At 49.8% G+C, this 25,437-nt stretch overlaps 2 protein-coding genes across 24 annotated transcripts in view; one reads left to right on the top strand and one right to left on the bottom strand.

The window, feature by feature from the left end:
- The window catches only part of Sfi1 (SFI1 centrin binding protein), an 84,090-nt gene extending 78,235 nt beyond the window's left edge, over nt 1–5,855 (top strand). For 7 of the 9 annotated variants that reach the window (XM_063225908.1, XM_013141848.3, XM_063225909.1 and 4 more), the window contains 11 exons: nt 159–319; nt 562–636; nt 1,267–1,341; nt 1,482–1,658; nt 1,732–1,991; nt 2,563–2,667; nt 2,813–2,999; nt 4,516–4,651; nt 4,765–4,843; nt 5,417–5,528; nt 5,610–5,855. In XM_063225908.1, the coding sequence (XP_063081978.1) occupies nt 159–319; nt 562–636; nt 1,267–1,341; nt 1,482–1,658; nt 1,732–1,991; nt 2,563–2,667; nt 2,813–2,999; nt 4,516–4,651; nt 4,765–4,843; nt 5,417–5,528; nt 5,610–5,714 (1,472 nt within the window). In that variant the 3' untranslated portion in view covers nt 5,715–5,855. The remainder of the gene's footprint in view (nt 1–158; nt 320–561; nt 637–1,266; nt 1,342–1,481; nt 1,659–1,731; nt 1,992–2,562; nt 2,668–2,812; nt 3,000–4,515; nt 4,652–4,764; nt 4,844–5,416; nt 5,529–5,609) is intronic. The other 2 variants (XM_013141849.3, XM_003478006.5) reach the window with 2 other exon arrangements.
- Pisd (phosphatidylserine decarboxylase) overlaps nt 5,796–25,437 on the bottom strand; it is a 46,993-nt gene continuing 27,351 nt past the window's right edge. For 3 of the 15 annotated variants that reach the window (XM_063225914.1, XM_063225922.1, XM_063225915.1), the window contains 6 exons: nt 11,220–11,385; nt 8,873–9,109; nt 8,519–8,657; nt 8,101–8,247; nt 7,706–7,866; nt 5,796–7,087 (listed from right to left, as the gene is read on the bottom strand). In XM_063225914.1, coding sequence (XP_063081984.1) covers nt 6,863–7,087; nt 7,706–7,866; nt 8,101–8,247; nt 8,519–8,657; nt 8,873–9,109; nt 11,220–11,385 — 1,075 coding nt within the window. In that variant the 3' untranslated portion in view covers nt 5,796–6,862. Of the gene's footprint in view, nt 7,088–7,705; nt 7,867–8,100; nt 8,248–8,518; nt 8,658–8,872; nt 9,110–11,219; nt 11,386–12,653; nt 13,091–16,401; nt 16,614–16,865; nt 17,048–19,529; nt 19,550–25,437 lie in introns of those variants that run through there. The other 12 variants (XM_023560983.2, XM_063225918.1, XM_013141853.3 and 9 more) reach the window with 10 other exon arrangements.

Here is a 25,437-nt window from a genome sequence, read left to right as displayed (position 1 = left end):
CGTGGCTAAGTTACCCATCGATGGTCCATGTGTAGAGATTTTACTCATAGAGGGCTGGACATCCCATCTCCATCCAACACAACCTTCTCTGCTCTCTAAACATTCCTGTTATAATGGAAATCCTACAAAAGACAAACTCTGGCTTGCATCTGTCATAGGTTGTCTCCGCACATGGTTTCAGCATTGGCAGGATCGTAGCCAGAGAGCTGCCCAGCAGAAAGCCCAGTTGGAGAGGGCAGTCCAGCATCACCACCAGCAGCTGCTGCGGGAGACAGTGGCACATTGGAAGATGTACCATCTGGGGTGTGTCAGGAAAAGGGTGAGGTGGCAGGCAGCTGCTCCAGCTGCTTCTCCAGTGGCAGGGGGTATCCACACCAGGAGACCACCTCTTGGGGAACATCTTTCCAATAAAACTCATCACCCAAGATGACATCTGGCCATGGTAGGACAGTTTGTTTTGGCTAGAAGCCTCATTCTGGGGCTACTCCAGGTGACCTGGGCTGGACAATAGGCCAGGATGCAGGGTGTGGCTGACTTTTTGTGTGCATTCTGTCCCCCTAGATCCTGCAGCAGCAGGGCACCCAACTCTTGGTGCAGAGACTCAGCTGGGCCTGCTTCCAGCAGTGGAAACAACAGGTGGGAGCCTTGTGACACAGGTTTCTTTTCCCAGTGGCTCAGAGGCCTGGCTGTGGGTGAACTCAGCCCATACTCTAGTTGATTCTTTACTTGGCCTTTTTCAGAAGACTCCCTCCCAATACCTAACTCTCCAGTCATTTCCCACCACCGTCAGCTTTCTCCTATCTGCTAGAAGGCTGGTCACTTCAAGGCCACTGAAGGTCTTAATAAAAAGCCAGATGAGGCCAGGCTATCCCAGTACCCAGGAGGCTAAGGCCAATCTGAATGCCATAGTGAGACCCTGTCTCAAAAAACAAAAGCCACAAGGGGTCTCACATTCTGCAGAGCAAGTGCATGGTCCTTCCTGCTGCCCTTGCCAGAGAGCCATCCCAGCTCTGCCCCCATCTCCCTGAAGCATTCCTCCATGAGCCCAGCCTGCTGGCCCCACTTGTTCCTTCCTTTGCTTTCCTAATATCACTCTTTGATCCACAAAATCTAAGTGTATTGAGCACTTCACAGCCAGGCCTGGGGCTAGGCCCTTCCAGGTGGAAGGAGGGAAGCCTCTGCTAGAGAGCGGTAAGCTGGGCAGAGTGAACACTGGGCCACGAGGCGAGGGTGACCTCCCGAGTAATCCAGTCTTTCTGGCTATAGCTAGTGGCCAAGAGGCTGGAGCAACAGAGTACAGCAAAGGCCCTGTGGTTCTGGGCTTTCTCTCTACAGGCAAAGGTAATGGGAGTCCACATCCTGCTGTTTCTGCTAGGGTGGGGGGCAGTGGGAGAGAAGGTATCCACTTGAGGGTGGGTAATGGCCTATCCCTGGGGGAGCCCTGAGCAGGACATCTGATCCTCACTTGCTGTCCTTTGAAGGCTTGGGCTGCATGGCTGGGCTTCATGCAAGAGAGGAAGAGGAAGAAGGTCCGGCTGGAGCAGGCTGTGCAGGCCTACCACCGGCAGCTCCTCCAGGAGGGCACAACCCGGCTTCTGTGCTTCACATCCAGCATGAAGGCCTTCCGGCAGCAGCTGCTGGCGCAGCAGCAGGTCCAGGTAGGCCCAGGTCCCCTTCTTGTGAGGAGAGGGCAGGGCAGGGCAAGACTAGCGCTGACAAGCTATATTGCAGGCAACCCAGAGTCTTCACCGTATAGTCCGCCGCTGTGCTGAGATCTGGAAACAGAAGGTGCTGGGCCCAGGCAGGGAGTCTCAGCCCTTGGCATCCATTGCACCTGGCAGGAGAGTGACGTTTGAGGGTCCCCTTCTTGACTTTGTTGCTACTGGAGCTGGGGATGCCACTTCGGAAGCCAAGAAACTACAAGCTCAGCAGCCTCGGAGAGCCCCGGGGAGCCTGACACTGGCTGCTGGGGAGCCCCAGCTTCTGGAGCTGTGAGTAGCTTATGCTGTGCCTATTCCTCTCGGTGCCCTCCTGGGACAAAAGCTGTGACAGTGCAGGTGGGAGGAAGGTGGACCCTGCGAGGGGATAAGATGGGCCAGTAACAGCTTTGTCATAGCCAAGTTGCTTAGGACTCTTCTCAGGCAGGATCTCATTCTGCCCAAGGTATATGGGAGAAATGGAGTGGGTTTCTACACCCTTTCTTAGGAAATGGGTGTCCCTTTCTCTGTAACACCTTTCTGCTGTTGGGTACAGGGTGTTTCCAACAGGCCTGGGCCCCTGTCCCTGCTGTCTACTCCCTATCCTTGGCAGCTAAAGGTCTCAGAGGCTGCTACCCTGTGACATGTTAGGGACACTTATGTTTCTAGGCTCAAAGTACCCATGGGTTAGGCCCCCACACTATCAGGCAACCTTTAGTAGGACTACTGGAAGTTCTGTAGGCCCAGGTCCTCCCTACATACTTGCTGACCTTGGACAGAAGCATGCTTTCGCTTTCATCTTTCTACAAAACTGGCCCTCTGTAACCCCATCAGCCAGAGGAATAGACCCCACATTTCTTCCCAGCAGTGCTGCCCGCTCAGCAAGGAAACAGCCACGACGCCCAAGTTTTCTGCTGGAACCCATGCAAAGCCAAAGGTCCTCAGGGCATGGCACACTCAAGGGGCAGGGGTAAGTTATGTGGTCATGGCCCCCAGACATGACACCTCCACCCGGGACCTGTATTTTGGTGACCCGCTTTCCTTCCTGAATCAGTGCAAAGAAACCCAGAGAAAGGTTCCACAGCCTGTCCATCATCTTGCCTTCCCTCTGTCAGGCCTGAGAAGCTTCAGGAACAAGGCCAAGGGCTGGCCTGGCCAGCAGGCACTTCCCTGACCAGACCCTTCTTCACTGGGGCCCTGCCAAGTAGTCCTGGCCTGAAGGTACCTTCTGAGGCAAGTCCAAGCCCAGAGCTACTCCCTCCTTCCTCCTTCATGCCGCTCAGGACAGGAGCACCAGCCAGGGTAAGTCCTCTGCCTCCAGGCCTGGACAACAACTCCCACTCTTCGCTCTGACCTTTCTCATGCCCTTGCACTGTACCCATTGTTTCTGGAACATCCTAGCATGAAAAGACACAGGAGGCCTCATTCACTCAGTAAATGTAGGTGCCTCTGCATACCCAGTCTGAGGGACACCAAGAAGCTTCTTGTGACAGGACAGCCAAAGAAGGCTGTGTGTAGGGGGCTGGGGATTTAGCTCAGTGGCATAAGCGCCTGCCTTGCAAGCAGGCAGTCGTGAGTTCGATCCCTAGTACCAATAAAAACGAAAAAGACAAAAAAAAAAAAAAAAAAAAAAAAGGCTGTGTGTAAACTCACACAGTGGGTCAGGCAGGGCATGGTAGAAGGTGTGAAATGGCAGAGGAGGAAGCTGCAGAGGACTCTTAGCAGGAGCACCCCTTCTGGTCTCTTAACAGTGCCAGTGCCAGGTGGTCGGGCAGTTGTGAGCCACATGATCCACACAAAAGGTGCTGTCGTAGTAGCCTTGGCACTGCAGCCAGTCACTATGGGTTGTACAGATCACGTGAAGGCAGGCGAGGGTATGGAGAAAGGGAACAGAAGGAAGGTCTCCAGGATGATGCATAGGGCCTGGCCTCAGTAACCCAGGAAGGATGAGTTTTTACTGATAATAGGAAAATGGGGGCCGGGGTTTAGCTCAGCAGCGTAAGTGCCTGCCTGGTGAGCACAAGGTCTTGAGTTCAATCCTCAATATCAAATTAAAAAAAAAAAGTGAAAATAAGAAAATGGAGTAGGGCTTGGTTTGGAGGAACGCTGAAGAGTTCCTTTTGACCTGATCAGATAGCAGTTTGTTGAATCCCTGTGAGCTACTGAGGTCACCCCCAGGATGAGAACATAGAGGGACAGCAGACAGGCTGATGCAGGGGTGGCCAGGGACTGAGGCTACCCAAGAAGGTGGTAGCTAAGGAAAGTGCGATAGGGACATGAGTGAGCTGGTTCCTCCCTAAGTGTGGCCGTGGTGAGCCACCACTACCCAGCCAGAATGGGGTGTGGGGTCAGAAGGGTTTTTTCCCCTTGTTATTGGGAGCAATAGAGTGGGGTGGTCTTAGAAGGGGCAAGTCCACACCCCAGGAGAAGAGAGGATATGGGAGGGGGTGGAGGAAGGCCACAGGTGGAGTGGGGAATAGGAGGAACTGCCTTCAACCATTGTTCTCACTGGAAACCAAGCTTACAAGGTCATGAGCTCCAAGCAAAATGGAGGTGTGAGGCTGATTACGACTCCACACTGCTAAGAACAGTGCCAACAGGACCCCTGTACAGGGGTTGCTTATGGGACTTGCCAGTGAGACCAGGTACAGGGTCAGCTCATTAGGGCAGGGCCGGGCCTAGGATTTCCTGCTTCTGCAGCTGGGAACTTAACCTCTCCTCACTTTACAGGGCATAGTGGGCAACAGGCAGTGAGACAGAATCTTGGTGCCTTTTCAGGTGTCCTGTCTTCCCTTCTGAGCATCCATCTCCTTTTCAGATGTTAGCACAGCCCACCATCTCTAGGACTAAGCCCCAGGTTCCCCGAACTCTGGCCTGTGACCCTGACCCTCATCTGCTTCTGCCTGAGGACTTCACAGGCTCCAGGGCCAGGTCTAGTCTTGTCTCTGAAGCTGGTGAGTACTTGGGACCTCACCAGGCAGCACTTAGCCCACTTCTACAACTAGGACTTGATGTTTATCCTGGTTGCAGAGGGAAAATGGTCAAACTGTTTCTGTTGTTACTACAGGCCACACAGACCTTGAGGCTGAGCTGGAAGGGATCCAGCAGCAATTACAGCACTACCAGACCACCAGGCAGAATCTCTGGTGAGGCCTCAGAAGGCTGGAGGCTCCATTTCCCTGGGGCTGGTTTACCTACAGTGGGAATGAGGTGTGGTGTGCTGTAAGGAGCGTCCTTCTCCAGTGTGACATTTTTGGGCCTTCCTGGAAGGACCAAGTTTGCCTCTCTTGGGGGTGGGAGGATGACAACACTTGTAAACAAGACTTACACCTTAATTAGGTCTTCTTGTCTACCTAGTGACTGTGAGTCTTAACACACGAGGATACGCCTATGCCCCAGTAGTTTGAAAACCTCAGTATAGCAGTAGCCTCAGGGATCTCGGGCATAGGCTGCTGCTCATTCTCTGCTCTGCAAAGAGAAGGGGTGTTTTCACCAGGGCCCACCTATTCACTGGTGAAGATGGGAGGAGGCTGAGGGACAAATAAGTGTTGGCCTCCCAACCCAAGTTCTACCACTCAGGGCAAGGGGCCTTCCACGCCTGTCTCCACCCCCTCTCTCTGCATGACAATTAGCTGCTTTGCTTCTCCCTGAGCTCAGAGATTGCCTTAAGGCTCTGCCAAGAACCCAACCTGGCAGGCAGCAGATGTCCCCATCCTCAGGTCCTGCCAGCGACAAGCAAGCAGCCTACGAAAGTGGCTGGAGCTGAACCAGGAGGAGCCCAGGGCTGAGGACCATGATGCAGAGCAGCAGATACAGAAAGAGCTGGAGGAGGTAAGACGCCAAGCTAATCCCAAGGACAGTTTTTCAGGCTGTCTATCCTCTCAGTTCAGCCTGTCCCTCTCATGCCCTCAGGTGGAACTGCAGATTCAGCAGCTGTCCGGGGAGCTTCAGGCCCAGCGCCAGCCCATCCGTTCCTGCATAGCGCGCATCCAGGTCTTGCAGCAGGCTTTGCGCTAGTGGGCTCACCCCAGGGAGACAAGTGCTGTGGTTGCAGGGTAGGCTTCAGGCCATCTCCAGGAACATAAAACAATGCTAGCATGAGTTTTATGGGGTTTTTATTTCAAAATGTCTTGCAATTAAATGAATTACTGTTCAGAAGTCTCCTGCTTTTCGTACAAAAATACTGTGCTACTGATACAGTTGAAAAAGTTCAATGACTTCTCCTGCAGGAGAAACTCACATTCCCAGGATCAACATAAAACCCAGCCTTGTCCCCAGCAGTAGGCTCCCCAAGGGCTGCCTACCTGTGACAGGTTTTCTAGGCACTGACCCACCATTTAGGCCCAGCAGCTGTTGCTGTGTTGAAAGCAAAAAGAGTCTTAAGCAGCAATTTCCATTACTCCTTACAGAGCTGGATCTGGGGAGGGAACACCAGCCCTCACACCCTGGTCCTGAACTAGGCCCCCACTTTTTGCCTGATGTGTTCATTCTGGCTGCCGACAGTAAATGGTCTTGCCTGCTGCAAAGAGGACTCAGCCAGCTGTGGAAGGTCACCCTCAGAGCCTGTAAAGGTCCACATCATTAGTCACCACCCTCAGAAAACAATGGCAAAGTCCAAGGCAATGCATTTAGCCCAAGATGCAAAGAAGATTCTGCTTTTCCAACAAGCAGGGTGAGGAAATATGGAAACAAAAGGCCTCATGCGGCCTACTCTGAGGAGTGGGTGGGTCCAGTCTTTACCAGGGAAATGCCTTCCCTGGGGAGGACAAAAGGAAAGGCCAGAAAAAGCACAGGGGCTGACGGGAGGAATAGCTACAGGGCACTTTAGCACTTACCATCTTCAAGCAACATCCAAAATCAACTGAACACCCAGCCAGGAGATGTGGGGGTCTCCAGTTTATGCAATGTTAAAAAAAAAGATCCACAAGTGACTCAGATCATCTCCACTGACAGTTTCACTGTAGAGTGGGCCTAGAGCATAACATGGGCTCTGGCTGCCTTGTGAAAAGGATCCAGAACTTTGTCTGCACCTCTGCTCAGATCATTCAAGTCCTACCAAGTTGATACCCCATGGCCCTTGGTGCTCACCTGGACACCTTTGGGCCTAAAAGACCCTCAGTTCCAGTGTAAAAAGATTCCCTCACAGCCATAGCCAGGAAGAGGCCTTAGAGGGAACCTAGAGCCTCTCCAAAGCGAATCTTCTGCCCTGCTTTCAACCTGAAATTGAAGTCCTTGGGGGCCTCGAAGATGAGCACAATAGTGGAGCCTAGGTTGAACTCGCCCAGGTGTTCCCCCTTGCGCATAGGCACGCCCTCCTTGTTGGCATGTGTCACAAAGCTGAAGTCATTGTAGGAACCCTTGCTGTACCTTGGACTATTGGTGTGCAGGTCCTGGGGGTGGAGAATGAGCAGAAGTTAGAAGTGGCCTAGACTGGGGAATGCCGTCCCTACCTGCACTGTCCCCATTCCCTACCCCCATCTCCCAGCTCACAGTGAGTGGTGGGACAGCAACTCAGGGTCTGAAAGCTTAGTCTAACCTAAAGTCCCAACACTTGCTGTAAATCAAGCTCAGGAAGAGAATTCAGACCCACTGTTCCACACAAATGGTATAAGGCCAGCACCCTCAGCAGCCAGTCACAGATGACACCCAAAAGGCACCAGATTCCCAATGTGTGCAAGCCAGCTTTAGGCAAGTAGCACTTGCTCACATACTCTGGCCTCCAGTCTGCTGGACCCACCCCAAGTTCAGTACTCTTCTACTCTTGCCTCTGACCACAGCTTCTGGCAGAGGAAGATGCCAGGCAGAGAAGTTAAATTCTTAGCTACCTCCAGACAAGTGAGTGGCAAAGAAGGGAAGCCTTAGCTGGCAGAGCACCCACCAGAGCAGCAGGCTAAGTACAGCCAGGTTTTGCCAGGGTAGAGGCCTTTAAGAGCAGCTACACAGCAGATGGGACAGGAAGACCCAAGAAACCAGCCCCAGGACTTTCGTGTGGCCTGAGTTCTGCTTACCTGGTCAAAGTAGATACGAATAGAGCCCACATTGGTGGCCCCCACAGCTGTTAAAGAGAAGAAGCCATGTTTCCAGTCCCCTGTCAGGACTACCCGTTCATTGTGGCAGAAAAGCTCTTTGATCCAACGGGCCATGCCAGGGTTCACGGACATCAAGGAGCCTATGGGAGCAAGAAACATGCCCTTTGCTGTCTAGAGCCATGAAGACTCATGACTCCAAGGGGTTCATGACCTGTTGCCTCAGTGTCAGTCAAATACAGAGCTCCCAGCCTAAAGCAGTCAAATGCTGGCCTCAACCACTCCAGGCTGGAACCTCATCATGACACTGAAAAGCTGAGGCCTTTATGTGAAGTTCATGGGGACAGCTCCCACTTGAAAGCCAGCCCTGGCCCTACCTGGGAAGTGGCGCCTGTGGGAGACAGTCCAATCAGTGGGGGAGTGGAAACAGTGGTAGTCCCCAGGGGCCAGGTAGATGACACAGTGGTAGAGCTCATTCCCTTCCTGGGTGACTAGCTGGTTTCTGAAGGAGTCACATGAGGAGGCTGTAAGGTAAGGTACAGCAGAAAAGAAAATCAAGCTCTCAGTGCAGCTCTAAGTGCTCGCCAGCCCATGTGACATCGTGAACATCCAGCATGGAGCCCGAACAGCTACTGTGGAAGGCCCCAAGGCTTTTAAGTGATTCCCAATCCCACCACCCCAGAATGCCAGCCTGCCACCCAATAATCTCCTGGTCTTTCCTCCCTTCCTGTCCCACTCCCTTCCTCAGCCTTTGGTATCAGCACCAGCCCTAGCCCTGACCAAGCAATGACCCACCTGGGGGCAAGGGCAGGTCCTCCATGTAGGTTCGAGGGCCCAGGAATGATTCCAACGAGTAGGTGACCCCCTTCACTTGCTCGACCTCACAGTTCTTCACCTGCCCAAAGTTGAGGATCCTCCCATCTGACGGGCTGATCTGGAAGAGCCAGAGAGACTTGTTATCAAGGCAAGTCTTCCCTCTAGTGACCCTCACCTTATCCTCCAAGCACCCAGGGCTCCACAACCCTGGACGGTGTGAGGGTCAGCTTTGCAGAGTCGCCCATAGGGGCTACATATAATCGGGGCTGCTGGGCTTTGGTTCACATACAGGGAAAACTGCCATTTCCAGAGGATGCAAGAGATGGGCCTCACCACACTGTGCAGGCCACAGACAGGCCGGGCCTGTGGCTTCAGCTTGCGCCGGAAGAACTCGCTGAGATTTCGGTAGTGGTGCAGGTCCTCCACAGCAGCCTCCTTCATGTTCACCCCAAAGGTCCAGATGTAAAGGCTGTAGACAGGCCGGCGTAGCCAGTGCGGCAGCTCCACCTGGTTGAGGCGACCCCAGGCCCGTGACAGCAAACGTGTTGGCACTGACTTGTACAGGGCCACCTGTAGGTTACAAGGCAAGGAATTGAGCTGACTAGGCTCCAAAGAGTCATGAGTATAGGTGGCAGCCTATCCCATCCTCCACCTCAGGAAAGAAACAGCCAAAAGGAGCAACCCAGGAGGCCTTGGGGCCCCAAGCTGCTTTTGTGATGTGGTGGTTTCTCACTAGGAACCAGACTGCACTTGGTGAACATTCTCGTATCCTGAGGATTACATGTTAACACAAAACAGGTAATTTTATTCATTTTACACAAAAGTCAAAGAACAACTGCACTAGTACCAGTAGGGGGGATGGGCCAAACAGTGTTAACTGCCTGAAGACAGGAGATGCCAGGTATGATGGTGCACACCTTAATCTCAGTACTTGGAGGCTGAGGCAGGAAGATCATTCCAAGTTTAAGGCTAGGCTGGACTATTAAGTAAATTCAAGCCCAGCTTGAACTATAAGTAAGTTCAAGGCCAGCCTACTCTGCACTGAAAGCCTGCATCAAAAAGCCAAAAGGACAGAAAAGGAAAAAAAAAGGAAGGAAAAGAAAGTAGGACATCATAAATGGACCTGATAAAGGTCTGAGACAGGAGAGTAGGCATGCTGCCCTTGGTCTGGATCGCTCATATCCCAAACCACTAGAGCAGGAGGCTCCTAGGAGCATGGGACAGGTCTGTCTACAGTCCAAAGTGGACATCATCCTTTCTTCAAAGAAACAGGTGGGCACTTAGACGTAGATCTACTACACCCATGTCTTCCAAGCCCAAGATGCCTTGTGTCACCCTTGCCAGCATTAGAGGGCTGACATCAAGAAGCCTGTAAAGACAAGAAACATGCCACTTGCTGTCTAGAGCTGCTCTATGATGGCCTAAGAAGAACTAGCAGGGCTCATGGCCCCTGCCTGTTATTCTCAGTGCTAGTCCAAATACAGAGCTCCCTGGTCCAGTCAACCTAAAACAGTCAACTCCCGGTTGCAATCAGCCCTGGCTGGAGCCTGGTCTCCTGATACCAAGAAGCTGAGACCTCTGGTGAAGCCCATGGAGATCACTCCCATTTGGAGGTCCCACAGTGGGCCTGGCACTTAGGTACACCCTGTACCTGAGTCAGTAAATGAAGCAGTTGGCACCTAGGGCTCTTCCTGGAGACGAGAAAAATTGCTTACAGCACCTGGAGATGGGCACCAGTCCTACTTGTGGGAGCTCTTATGAAGAGCTGGGCATCAGATGGCACTGCCTGGTGGGAACTGCCTTGGACTGGTGCTGCTGTTTGCAACCAACTCCAAGCTGAACAAGTCATTTCATAACTTTCAGTATCACTGAGATACTGAGTTAGTGGCTCAGAGTACTGTTCTTATATCTTCCAACTGATGCCAACCACCTGAAGTGGCCAGGCCTTCTGTGGGACCCTAAGGCAGTGAGGCAAACCTTTTAGAACTCTCACAGTGATAACAGATGGCTGCAGCACTCATGCCATAGGATTGTCACCACTAGGCCCTAGGCCATGGTTGGCAACCAGCTACCATCTGCTTTAATGTCCAGTACGCACCAGTGTCCTTAAGTGCTTGTGATACCCATCCAGACCCTAAGGGCCCAGAAGCAGGGTTTTCAACTTGGGGTCTAGCTGCCTGGGAGCTGAGGGCAAGAGAACCCTCCAGGGACTTCTTGTTGTTAATTGGATCCTTCCCAGGTTAAGCACCTTTGCAGTCTTCTAGTTCCTCAAGGACCTAGTTCCTAATGGTCCCATTCCTGTACTCCTCCCTGACATCCAGGAATTTGGATGCTTCTCAAAATTGCCTCTAAGTTCTCTTCTGTCTGAATGTTGAAAGTCACCATTTTCTGACTGCCCAGTCTAAGTTCTTTCCAGAAGCAGAGCCTCCAGTGACACCTGTGAAGGAGGCAAGGAGCAAACAAGGGATACTGAATACTCAGTGCACATGGACACCAATGAACCTGGCTTCAAAAACTCTCTTAGCCTTCCCAAGCACTGATACCTCCTCAGCAAACATCCATCGGTGAAGCCACTAATTCTACTTCTGACAACATGTCCCTTTCTTGGTCTCTCCTGTGCCCTACCCCTCAGGGCTGCCTAGGGCAGGGCTGGGGCTACTGAGTCTATATGTACACTTACCCTGCTTACAGGCCGCCATCCCACACGGCTGAGTGGCCTGAGGGCACCAAAGGGCAGGAGGTAGTAGAGAACAGTCAGGGGCCAGGAGCGCAGTTTCAGGGCAGGTCTGGACATACAGCTCAGCTGGCCCAGCCTCCGCCGCAGGGCCAGCTGGGGAAAGTGCAACCTGTAGGGCATAAGCCAAGGTCAGGGGCTGGGGTCTTAACAGGGACCCAGAAGCACCCCATCTTGACCACTGCCATTCCAGTCCCCACCCTCAACAAGCTGCCTCCAGTGGAGTAATGGAAGCTAGTTAAGGGCATAAGCACCATGTCCCAGTCCGTATGAGTAAAGGACCTGGCTGCCTCTCTGGCTGACTCATGTCCTAGTCTCTCCTACCTGCCACTTACTTGAGGAGAACTGGGAATGGGGGCAGCAGGACAGAGAAGTTTAGGTGCAACTCTTAGGCACTTTAAAGACAGAGCCCTTGCAAGAGCCTCAAGGTTCCAGGACAAGAAAAATAAGGTGGACAGCCTGCCTCATACCCTCAGCTTCCCATGGCCAGAGTGAGCATAAAGGACAGCTCTGCCACACAGGTACCAGGACCTGAGTCCAAACAGCACAGCTGTGCACAGTACCATGGTGCTATGACCTGCTCAGCTAGGCGACTGAAGCTGAAGCCACACACATGACCCCAGGCTTCTCTTTTCAACAATGGAAGTGATCCTCTACCCAACTCCACCAGCACAAACCTGAGACATTCAACACAGCCTCAGGTTCCTAGAATTGGAAAAGCTGGGCCCCTGAGCAGAAACAAAGTCCCCTTGTCACATGCTTCAAAAATCCTCCTGAGGCCTCAGTGTACTCATCAGAATATGTTGCCACCCACTCAAAGAATGCCCTCTGGCCTCACTTTTCTCATCAATGACCACATTCAACTGGACAGTAAGCTGTCACCAGCACCTGCACTCTCAACAGAAGCTGAGCCCTTTGCTCTCCAAGTGCTGGGCAAACCAAGGAACAAAGGGGCATCTTGGCGGAGCATTAACAGCTAAACAAATGAAGAGCTGAGCCACCAGCACCCGGAGACAGGAGATGCAAAGGCAGGCAGGGTTCTGCTCTGCAGGAGGCTGCATCCCTACAGCTCACCAGATGCCCTGTTTCTCTTGTTTCTCCCATTCCATCTATTATGTTTTGAAAAGGTCTGGGGAGGTGGCAGGGGCCAAGCAAAGACAAATCACTGCTGTCCCTCAGGGGCTTCCCTGCCCTGCTTACTGCAGAATAGCAGACCAATCCTTAGAATAGCAGACCAATGCGTAGAAGAGTCACAGGGAGCCCCACTTCTAGGTTGCCTGACAGGTCTGCAGGGGGAGAAATTCCATCTAAGGGCCAAGAGAGTAGTTCAAAAGCCTGGGGCCACCTCCCCCCACTAATCCCTCCTTGGGGCTTAAATACCTGAAGTGGGCTTTCTTACTGAGAGCATTTAGGCCGCCCTGCCAGGCCCTTCCAGCCGCGGGGGCTGACTCCCAGGTCCCCCACTGCTACCTCCACTTCGAGGCCGGTGAACATGAACTCTGACCTTCCGGAGATTGTGGCGGGCACAGTAGGGGTAGGACGAGGCGGGCAGCATCTCACCATTTCGCTGCTGCTTGGAGCTCTGGTCCTTGCCGTGCCTCTGACTGACACATTGTGGGCAGGCACAGGGAGGCGGTGCAAAAGCTCCTGCGCTCTCGCTCACTCGCCTTTTGTTTTTCCTTCCTTTCTCCCCTTCCCCCCTTGCTGGAGGATTTCCTGTGCTGTCACTTCTCAAGGGGTGCTGATGGCTGGTGGCGCTGCTTCCCGGCTTGGCTCAGTCTTGGTCACTCACAGGACACAAGTTAGGATGGTGAGGGCTATTGTAAACAGACAGGTACTGGTCACACACTTGCTCAGCCTCCAGCTCAAGTCACCTATTCAGACTTGCAACCCACGGCAGAAGCTGCTACACTCAGCCCATTCTGCTTGGCAACCTGCCTGATCCCTGCTGCCCAAGGCTGAGCTACAGTGCCCAGCTCACCCACACCCTTAACTGGGATGGAAAGGCAAAAGGTGGAGGAACCCTGGGGCCACATACTCTAGAGACCTAGGGGAGGGAAGAGAACCAGACATTGCCAGGGCTTCTGGGCGCCACTGGGCTCTAAAAGAACAAGGTGGGAATCTGAGCCCTTTGCTCCAGGCTAGTGGCTCCTCCCTCACCAGGACCTGACCCATTTTCAATTCAGGTTACAAAGGACTATCTGAAGAATGAAAGTAGCAGGCTGCCAAACAAGGTACCTTGGTTAAAACCTGGGCATCAGGTCTGTTCCAGCTCTCTTCTAGCTGCCCCCCCCCACCACCCCCATACCTCTGACCCTATTGGGGCCTCCTCAGAAGCTGTGCACCTGGGTGGCCTCGGGAAAAATCCAGCCTGGCCCTGGGAGGAGGCCACACCATTCTGCTCTGCTTTTTTCATCTCTGCTTCCGAAAAACACTGGCTAGCTCCTCCTTGGCTATCTACCTGCAGGAACCACCTTGCCCCGATAAGGTCTTCCCACTGCATAAATAACAGAGGTAGAAGAGCAAATATTCCACAGCTGTTGCTGTCTCAGTCCAGGGCAGTCAAGGTGGTGAAGGGTGGCGGGGTAAGGTGGGCTGACACAGGTAAGGAGGAAGGATGTGGGCTGCTGACATAGCTGGCTGACTTGTGAGCTCACTCCACCCAGCCTCCAACTTCAACCAGGGTCTGGGAATGGAACAGGTACATGTCGCTATAAAATGTGGGCCCCAAGAGCTACTAGCTAAGGCAGAGACTGGATCACGGAAGGACCAGCTAATACCACTAACACACTGTGACAGAGCAAGAGGCCTCAACTTTGACAACACTCTAGCCACACAGTGATCTGCAAGTCAGGTTACTCCATTCTGCCTAAGTATGGAGCTCACTATCTTCTCTGGCTCCCCAGGCTCCCCAGTGGCCAGGGAAACAGCCCCAGGGGATGCTGAGTGGTCAGGGTAAGCCTGGTGCCTGGCTCCACAGAAAGAGGCTCTTTCTCTGCTCTAAAATGCATAGGCTGGGGGCAGTGGAGCTGAGTTCACACCAGGATTCTCGGGGAGACAAGGATGGCCTTGTGGAGTGGGAGGGGAGGAGGGGACCCTATGACCCCCAGCCTCCACCAAGTTTTCTTTACAGTCCTGCCATGTGGGACACTATAATGGCACTGAATGTGTCAGGCAGGAGCCCACAAAACTGACCAAAAGCTTGGTCAAAACGTACAGGTTCTCAAAGGAGACACCTGTGGGAACTCGCATTTCATTCTCCCAGGTCCTGCCTGTCTACGTGAGGCCCTGCTGAAGCCCAGAGGCCTCTGATACCAGGGATTTGGTAGGCTAGATGGCCCTCCAGGATGCAAAGGCCAGGACTCCTCCTGTCCTTACAGAGGAAGCTCAATGGAACCAGCTCAAGGTCTTACCAAGAGAGATGGCAATAACTGCCCTGAGGAGCTGGGTCACCCAACTGAACTTGACCACAGGGAAAGCAGGAACAGGCACAAGTCCTTGTCATTATCATTCTCTCTCTTCTAAAGTGGGACACTGAGAACAAGATATCAAAGAATTCCTCCCAAACACCATCCACAGGTCCTGTAGGGTGGGCAGTAGCCCAGAGCTGCAGAAGGAAGCAAAGGTGCCCCTAACAGTCTGCCTCATCTTCCACGCAGAGCTGCTGCTTTGCTAGCTGTGCTTCCAGCCTCTCCATACAGGTTCCACTTGCCAATTACCTGTGACAGCCTTGGGCTCAAAACCAGAGATTTTACCCTACTCAGGCCACCTACTCAGGCCTGAATGAGGAACATGCAAAGAGGGAGGCCTGGGGTTGAGTGCAGTGGGGATGCTGATGTCTTCCTTTCCTGCAGAGAGCCAAGCATATTCTGGGAAGGCAAGTTTCTACGACATGGGCCTTTAAAGCTGTTTATGACCTTGGGCCCTTGGAATACAAAACTCAACTTTGTGGTGGGCAACCATTTCTGGCTGCCCTGCTTCACCCCCACCCCTCCTTCACCCCTGGAAAGGATAAGCAAGTCACAGGTGCTCTCTGGGTCTCAGTTTCGTCATCAGGGAAATTTCTCCTGCTCACTTCCCTTGAGGGTCAGACCAAAGCTGCCCAGAAACCCTCATTTCCACCTCAGTTCCCAATGCCTCATCTCACTTTCCAGAAGAGTAAATCCATACTCTGAGAGGGCAGAGGTTTCCTGCCTCTGAGAAGAAGAAAAGTAGGGGATTAGCATGAGTTCTGAAAGGGTTGCCCAAACCACAGGACAGCACTGCTCCTATAAATAGGAAGCAATGGCTGATGCGACCACATGTGGATGAGAACTGACTCTCAGCACATGCTACCTGGTGACTCATATCACAACAGCACAGCACTGTCCCCATCGTCCCCCAGTGGGACTCCCACAGTGGAATGGAGCACTGTAGCTGGAGCTGAGTGAATGCACCAGACTATGACCATTACTATGTCCTATACTTGCATGGGTGACAGCATGCGGGCATCGGGAGGTGTGGGCAGTGTGCAGGGGGATGTACACAGGCTCTGTTCTTGACCTGATTAGCTCTGACAAGGGTGGATTCCAGTTTGAGACCAAAGATGAAATAGCAGGTAGTGAGAGGAATAGTACTGCCAGGTCATATCCTCCCCCTCCCCACAAAGCTTTCCCTGACCACGCAGATCCTTGTAGTTCTACCTATCCAGCCACAGATATCCAAGATCTGACTCCTGCCACCTACTATAAATCTTCCTGAGTTCCAAGGTCGCTCCCTCTAAGGTGTAGGCACAAGCTTCTGGTGCCCTGGATCAAATGTCTACTACCACCTCCCACACACTCCCTCACCTCACTCTAGTGGGCCAGGATCACTCCCCTCTACAGCCAGGACCACCCAGCAAGACCAACCCCTCCTCCCTTATGTTCCCAGGGCTAAGAATGGATAAAACTTCACAAATAGGGGACCAAAAAATGAACTCTTTCTTGGCAAAATGGTTGAGTCATCTTGGTACTTTGTGGGTAAGGGGCCACAGAGAAGGACTCATCAAATCAGTGGCCTAGGATAGGGCTCTACTGAGCCCTCAGTCTCCCAAAGAAAAGGATGCTCTGGCACCTGTAGGAAACACTACAAAGAAGCTATGTGTTACCTGCACTCCAGCCCTCAGGTGGTGACATGGTGGGAGACAAGTCTGGACACCTATGGGCCTCCTGATGGAGAGGGATACTTCCGTGTCTCTGCGGTGACAGGTCCCTAAGACCTTGACGCAGCACTGAGAAAAGGCTCACTAGGGAACCCAGGGCAGCAGGCTGTGTGAGGACAGCGCTTCCCGGTATTGGCCTCACTTCCCGCCACCGTGGCTGCAAGCAGAGGATGTTACAGAACGGGGAGGAAGTGAGCTCATGTGGCCTGGGTCCTGTGATCAGACAGGGACAGAAGGCCACAATTTAATCAACACTATCCAAATAGGTGCGTCAGGCCCAGGGGGCCAACCGGCAGCCACGAAAAGTGCTAGAAAGGCACTCCCACCAGAATCAAACGCAGTCCCCGAGCTGGCTAGGGCACAGCGGGGCAGGGCACCTCCCTGCGAAACTGCCCACTACTGTAAGTCACCTGTGGCTCCCAGGGATTCACTCTCTGGCAGAAGGGTCCTGCTCCGGCTTGCTTCCGGATTCTGGTCTCTAACCCGTCTGGGTCAGGCTCCCAAAAGCTCAGGGGTGGTGGGTGCTCCGGTTCCAGCCACTAGGGCTGTGGGGGCGGAGGCAGGAGGAGTGACACCAGACACCGTTAAAGCAGTTAAAGCCACAGCTGCTTGTGAGCTCTTAGCCAGGACTGGGGCGCCCCAGGGCTCCTTTAAGAGGAGGAGCCACTGGGGAAGAAGGGAAATAGGCGGGCAGGGGCCCAGCCCTACCCAGTCAAGTCAGGGCAACGCCCCGCCCCGCAAAAGGCGCTGTCCCACAAGCTTCAGCAGAGCAGGGCGGGCCGGCCACCCCCTCAGAAGCCGGCGTAAGGCTGGGGGACCCGTCCTCAGCCCCTGAATGGTTTCGGCAGCTACCGCCTCCCTCACACTTCCTCCCTCCCAGTTAGTCAGCAGTCCCTCGTGCCGCTGACTTCACGGAGGGCTGGCCTCACGGGACTAAGCAAAAAGCCACCTCTAGCAACCCTTTCTAATCCTGAAGGCGCCTCACGTGTGAAAGTACTTGCTTCTCCCACCCTCTCCCCTGTCCTCCAGGCTGGCCTACTGTGACAGACAAAAGCTCAGACACAAAAAGATTTGTGGAGCAAGCAAACAGCGCCGTAGAACAGTGTTAAACAGGTTCCACCTGCAGCTCCGAAACACTGTGGGGGCGCACACCCGTGATCCCAGTCTGTGCAGACTGAAGAATCTCTGTGAGTTTGAGGTCAGCCTGTGCTACACTGTGAGTTCAGGGCCAGCCTGAACTACAGTGAGCCCTTGTCTCAAAACAAAACAAAACAAAACAAAACAAAACAAAACAAAACAAAACAAAACAAAACAGCCTGCCTGGGGCAAGGTCCTGAATTCAATTTCCAATGGGGGGGGGTGCGAGTCCCTCATTCACCACTTGCCACTTCCTCCTTGCTGGGCTTCTGGAGTGGCTGGTGTGCTCAATTGGGGTGGACCTGGTACCTCTTTTGTGAAGCAGCAGCTGAGAAGACTGGGGACCCTCTAAGCCTCACAAAAAGCCCAAAGGAGTCCAGGCTGAGAACAATCATTATATTAATTTGAAGGTGGTGGATGGTACTATGGTGCAGGGTAAGAGGCACCCACCACTTAGTAAACAAACGAAAGCCTCCAGTGCACAGCAGTGTTTGTTGCTAAGGCAGATCAGATTCCAGTCTGGGGGACAGCCAACCAACGCAACAGGCACACCTGCACAACTGGAAATGGAGGACAAAGACAAAACTGATGTATTCCAGCAGCAGACAGGAGGTGTCTACCAAAGAGGGAACTACAACAACTCTAAATAGAAACTTAATGTTTTCTACTCTGTTCTTACAGACCTACATTCTCAACTAGAACACTGCAGTTTGGTCCCACCACATTCTGACTACGACAGTATTGTTTTCTCAGCATAATTTCATTCACTCCTTCCTTGTTCCTTTATTGTACATAAAGGATCTCGTGCATGTATACAAACATACTGCATTTCTTTTCTGAATGGCTGATCACATGTTTTGACTGACATCAAATGGAGATGAGATGAGGAAATACTGGCTTCCTGAAGATAATTCCCTTTCCACTCGTGGCATGCTCATCTTACAAGTTATTTTGCTCTTTCTGATTTAACAGAAAAGACTATAAAAATCCTTGCCCATCTTGCTTGAGAATTTTAATGTTTTTCATTTATCACTGTAAAACCAAGGACAATTTTATAACTTTTTATATATAGCTATTACATGTAAGGCAATCTGTCTTTAGGAGTAAATCACTCTAAAAAAAAAAATCGCAGTTTTCCCTTTAAGTAACTTGTTTTTTTCTTTAATCAGGTTTTATTTGTACATTTTAGATATACATAATGATCATATTCATCTAAGTGTCTTGCTATTTAAATAAACTTGTTTAAAATGGAAAAAAAGAAAGACAGATGGTCATTCACTCCAAATACAGGGCTCATGAAAATTGTGTGGGATGTCTTTCTATCTCCCTGGACTACAGGGCCCTAGACGGCTGAGTCAACCCCCAGTGGGTGCCAGACACATGGCCAGCAGTCACTCAGCAAACTCACAGACAAAATGGAACAACTTAATGTTTTCTAGAGGAAATGTAAAAAAGTTTACAGTGTCACTGTCTCATTCTTGTCTATGTAGCCACCTTAACAACAGTCAGATGGCCTCAGAAGGCTTTTCTTCCTGAACTACTAAACCACAATCCAGCTCTAGTTCCTTCTGACTACTTAGTATTTTCTGTCTAAAACAACCAATATTTGGAACATGACAGCTCCTAATAGGCTTTTTGAAGAGATGGGTCAAGTGCCCAAGGCTACTTTGGAAGAGGATCCCAGTGATGAGTGCAGCACAGCCCAGACACCGTTCCTCCTCACATGGGCCCAATCTATGCAAGTGTTACGTGATGAGCTATCAACAAGGGCTACAGCAGTGGGGAGAACACACATCAAGGCCTATCTGAGGAACTTCCATGATATTCTACACCTACAAAGTACCTGTGGGAACAGACAGGCAGAGTGAGCCTATTAAAATTAAAGTTCCAGCACTAACGGGCTTCAGGTTTTGGTACAAGGCTGGCAAATACCTTACCACATAAGCTGTTTGCTGTGTTCTCTTGACCTGTGCCCACAGCAGACACCACTAATGGAACCCAGCCTTCTCTGAGCTAGAGATTGCAGATCCCTTCTTATCTCAGAGCTCTTGGTAAACAGGACCTGAGATAGGATAAAAAGGAATTAAACACAGAAAGATGTTGATATAGAATCCTAGCATTGCCAAATTCCACAACTGGGAAAATCCCAGGAAACTACTCTGATTCTCCGAAGCCTCCAATAGTTGCAGACTTAGTCTCTCAAGGTTCCCTTCAATACAGTATGGCAACCAGCTCAAATTACACAGGGAAGAGATCTGTGAATTAAAAGCCCTGGTTCCATACATACTTTGCCTTCCATCTGCTGAGGAATCTGAAACTCTACAGAATCTCTGCCCTACAGACTAGCCATCAGGGTCCCCTTTCAGTCATTCTATGCCCCTAGCATGCGTTTGCCCTGAGATCAGCCCCTATCACACATCTTTTCAGTAGGGAAATGCCTTCTAGATTTCAAACATTTAATAAATAGATTTCTGGAGGGAAAAAAACCCCACACAAATCCTCTGTTCAGTTTATTTCCCCACCTTGAAAGAAGTTCCCTCAGGCACTGAAACCTTAATTTCCACTCCTTCCACCCATATGGAATTCCCCTAGGTGAGACTGCCACCTAGTGCCACCAGGAGGCTCTGCAGACTTCAAAGCCACTTTGGCCAGTAGCACCTAAAAATGGAAGCAGGGATCTTAGTTATCTATGGATGTTGGGAAATTTTCGGGTACTCACTACCCTGGATGGATGCCCTGAACTAGGCGGTAGAAACACCTGAGGGACAGGAGTAGCAGGTGCCCTCAGATAATGCGCACATGCTGGCTGTCAGCTGAGGCCCTTTGAGAAATACTGGTGAGGACTGGTATCTCAGGCTACCCAAGTAGGCCACCCCAGAAGTCCAAGCAGGGAGCCCAGGCAAGCATGATGTGTCTTTAGATTTCCCGCTCTACACGGCTCCCAGCACGGTCCTGCTCAGGAATGCTTCTTGGCAGTCCCACTGGACCACACAACTTGTAGGATGCTTCCTGGTCCATGAAGAACCTCTCAGCAGCTCCTAAAGGGTCCTGCCCAGGCACCAAAGAGGAAAGAGAATAAAGAAAAATTGCTGTTGTGGAGCAAGACTAGCAGAAAGCTTCCAAGGAGCCTCCAAACCAAGATTGCTTCTAGTCTGGTCTTGTTTTTTGTTTGTTTGTTTTTTACCTTGTTTTTAAGTTCCACATCTCCAGCTCTTCCACACAAAAGTTGCTCAAAGCTACCGACAGCAGTTCTTAAGCAGTACAGTCACAGAGCTGTGCCTGGGCTGAAGGAGCTAGCAGTAAAGGGACTGGAGTGAGGGTCAGCCCTATGCCCCTAGACAGCCTGAGCCACCAAGGAAGTAGCTGCGAATCTCTGAGCCACAGTTCCTCACAGACAGAGTAAAAGGAGGGGTCACCTGGGGACTCTGAGATTTCCTCCTGTCCTAAATTAAAGACATGATTCTCTTGAGGGCAGAGCTGTCCCTGGTGGCCAGTTCCAGCACTGTAAGAAAACTGCTCCAGGAATTCAGCTGTTTCCCTGTCAGTCTATTTGCCTATTTGTACCTTCTCAACCCCTACCAGACATGAAATAAAATACCGCACTAAATCTCTACTGCCTGCCTGTATGGGAGCAGGTATTTACACATACATCCTTCTTACTGAATGACAGCCTGAGGCAGTTAATATCCCTGTTTACAGATGAGAATAAAATATAGTATTTATAGAAAGTTATAACATATGCAGAGTATATGTTATACCCAGGACTATTCCATACAGATTCTGATGGGGTTCCAGGTGGGAGCAGGAAGGAGAACACAGTGCTTCACAGGACCCTAAACGTTTCACAGTGTGCTGGGAGAATGGGCAGGCTGACGATCTATCCTTATTAACTTTTTATGAATCGAAATACATTACATTTTTTAAAAATTCTAAGCTGCAGCTAAAAATAAGAAAGCAGGTCTAATACAGGAGTGATTGTCCTTGGCCAGCCCAGCTGCTGCTGACTAAAGCCTGTTTTTTGCATGGCTGCTCCCCTAGCACCCCAGACCTCACTCACCACAGGACCCCATAGATTAGGCCAAAACCAAATAAGCAAACTTGTTGTCTTTTTTTTTTTTTTTTTTTGTCTTATTTTTATCCCCAGAGGCAGGTTAAAATATTTGGAGAACAGGCTTCCTAATTTCAAGGAAAGAGAAAGAGAATATGTACATGCACGGAGACAAAGCAGACATTACAAAACATTAACTAATCGATGAGGTGGTACATATCCAATTAACTCATTTTCTCAACTCTTCTACTCCATTCAAAAGTGTCCAAAGTTTTAAAAATTAGAACTTTATTTTTTAAATTTAATATTATTTTTTGAGACAGAGTCTCACTACGTAGCCAAGGCTGGCCTCGAACTCATGGCAATCCTCCTGCCTCAGCCTCCTAAGTGCTGGAGTTACAGACATATGTCATCATACCTAACTAGAACAACTTTAAACCCCAGAAAAATGTCTAAATTATATTATTGGAGTGAAAAATTCAAAAACGATGTTCTACAGACTCTCTCCTGATCTGACGAAGAGAAAAACAATAGGACTGCTCTCAGTGTACCCCCAATACCCCTGCAGCTGCTCCATATGGAAGAACAGGACTAAATTATAAATTTATTTCCTGTCGACGCAGCCCAGCTGCATTAAGTACCCCTCAAATCCAGCTCTGCCTATGTGCTAATGTTTACAGGAGCCCTCAGCCAAAGTGACTCTACAGTCACTGCCAAGGGTCAGTGAGTCTTTTTTTTTTTTTTTGGTCTTTTTCCTTTTTATCAGTATTGGGGATCGAGCTCACGACTGCCCGCTTACAAGGCAGCTGCTTATGCCGCTGAGCTAAATCCCCAGCCCCGGGTCAGTGAGTCTTGAAAGAGGAGGAAAAATCCATGGGACTGAGATGTGACATCCATCTGGTGGCCAAGGAACATTTACATTAGCTTCTTTCACAGCACCCCACCCCTCAACAGACACACAATTCTCATCAGCCCAGCCTTCCCACCACGGGTGCTTCTGTGAGCTGACCCAGGAAAGGACACACTCAACTCAACAGTGCTAGAGAACACAGGGAATTTGTTACTAGATTTCAACTTGGGATAAACTCAAATTACCCAGTTAATAGGAGTCTCAGGAGTCACCAAATTGTACAACTATGCACTGTTCTAATACACCAATGCATGCATTAGCAGATGCTAGCAACCTATCCTTCTAATTATTAGTTGGGTGCAGTGGCACATGTCTGTAATCCCAGTACTTTGGGAGGCTGAAGCAGGCGGATCATGTGTTTTAAAGCGAAACTGGGCAGCTTGGTAAGACTGAGACTCTGTCTCGAAATAAAAAATTAGGATACATAACCCCCATCTTGGTTTAGAAGGGAATCAGAATTCATGCTCACCCAGGAAAGCACACAAGAAAGTTGTGGCCAACCTGGTGCCCGGGTAGACATCTCTCATGAGACCCTCGTTCAGATTCTTTGTTGGTTTTCTGATTGTTGTTTTGATAGCCACAGTTGTTTGATAGTCATAGATGATAGCTGAAACTGTTGTTTTGATAGCCACATGTAACTGTTTCCTCTAAAGGGACAGACTGTTAAAGGTTTTCAACTACCTCCAGGGGAGTGCTTAGGACAGGTAGATAAACCAAGGTTAATGATGCTACCCCTAGACCCTTGCTCCATGTCTCACTTCCTCTTTTTTTTTTTTTGTCTTTTTCCTTTTTATCGGTACCGGGGATCGAACTCACAACTGCCTGCTTACAAGGCAGGCACTTATGCCGCTGAGCTAAATCCCCAGCCCCTTCATGTCTCACTTCCTCATTGGGTCAATATTAGCTAACTGACTATACTTGTAATCCTACAGGTTGATGATAGTTTGATCCACACTGTACCCACACTGTGACTCTGCTGTATAAATTACCCTTGAGAAAGGGCCTCGGTAACAACCCACTCAGGACCCCTCCTATCTTTCAGAAGCTATTCCTATCCCCAGTAAACCCTTCCTACTCAAAAAAATAAAAACTGGGCCACGTATGGTGGTGTACTCCTGTAATCCCAGCACTCAAGAGGGTGAGGCAGAAGGAACAGCAGGGAGTTCAAGGTCGGTTTGGGCTACACAGCAAGGTCCTATATCAAAAAAACCAAAAATAAACAAACAAATGAATAAATAAAATTTTAAAAATGAAAAAGTAAAAGACAGCTGCGGATGTAGTTCAGTGCAAATGCCCTGAGTTCAATTCCTAGTACTGGAGGAGCAGGGATTCTGCTTAGGAAGTTTTTCTGTTGTCCCATTTTGAGGGGTTATATACTTATCACTGGAAAGCTGTCACAGATCCTCAACTGTTTCGTTTTGTTTTCCATTTTGATTCACTATCTTGTGGTGAAACACTATTTTGCTTAAATGGTTATGTTTTGATCTGTGCTGTTTTGTTGTTATGCCCTCTTTTATCTCAATCTCCATTTTATTATTATTATTTTTTGTCTTTTTCATTTTTATCGGTACCAGGGATCGAACTCACGACTGCCTGCTTACAAGGCAGGTGCTTATGCCGCTGAACTAAACCCCCAGCCCCCCATTTTATTATTTACTTTTTTATTTTTATCCTTTTAATTAAGGGAAAAATAAATTTAAAAATAGTAGGATATATTATAGTAACAACTTTGATTTACTATTAACTTGATTTGAAGCCCTGTATTGCTCTCACCATCTTGTTTTGACTGATGTTCCTCTATTCTGTTTTGCTTGATAGTACCAGGTTCGAAAGTACAGGCAACAGCTGTGAAGATAGTGGGATTCATTATGACGCCCATTCTGGTTGACTATTATCTACTTTTGAAGACCTGTAATGTCTCCAATGTTTTGGTTTTGTTGGTTTCGTTCTTTACTGTTTTGTTCAATTTTATTTTAACTGATGATATAGGCAATTCTATTAGAGATAGTGGGAGGCATTATGGTAACCATTGTTGATCACCTTGTATTATGTTTTTACATTATCTATTATGTCCACCCTTTTGATTTGACTGACTCTGTTCTGTTATGTCACATTTGGTTTTACTCTCTTCCAAAAAAAGCAATAAGAACTGTGGGAGCAATAAAACCCAAAATGTGTAATAGTCATTGTACAAGAGAGAGGAAAAGAAAGTGCTCTAAACGATATAACTGCATGTATACTGAAGTGTATAAGATAGACAATGATATTACGGAGTTTTTTTGGATCATTGAACAGAACTGTTTGGTCTTACTGTTTGAATGTCCACTATATAAGCTTTAATTTTGTAACTTGAACAAATATTTCTAAGATGACAATATGTAATCCATTAACTAGTGATTTCCTACTGTTTATTTTTTTTTTCTGAAATTCTGTATAAATTGTACCCTTTTTCTGCTTTTTTTTTCTCTTTCTCCTTAAATAAAATTAAAAGAAAAAAAAAGATTCACTATCTTTTGTTGTTATTACAGTGCTGGAGAATAAACTCAAGGCCTGGTACATACATGCTAAGCAAGCACTCTAACACTAAGCTCCACTTTATCCCTTTTTAATTTTAATTTTAGATAGTTTTGCTAAATTGCCCAGATTGGCCTTAAACATGGGATCCCCCTACTTCAGCCCCTCAGCTACCTGGGATTGGAAGTATGTGTCATTATGCCTGGCTCTGTGGTTTTTTTGTTTTGTTTTGGTTTTTTTTTTTTTTGTCTTTTTCCTTTTCATCGGTACCAGGGATCGAACTCACGACTGCCTGCTTGCAAGGCAGGCACTTATGCCGCTGAGCTAAATCCCCAGCCCCTCTGTTTTTTATTTTTGAGATAAGGTCTCACAT

Source organism: Cavia porcellus, unplaced genomic scaffold (assembly GCF_034190915.1).
Source record: "Cavia porcellus strain 051 isolate PalLab524CR breed Dunkin Hartley unplaced genomic scaffold, mCavPor4.1 scaffold_16, whole genome shotgun sequence".
In the NCBI taxonomy this organism is placed as follows: Eukaryota; Metazoa; Chordata; class Mammalia; order Rodentia; family Caviidae; genus Cavia; species Cavia porcellus.
This window is presented reverse-complemented; position numbering and strand designations above follow the sequence as displayed.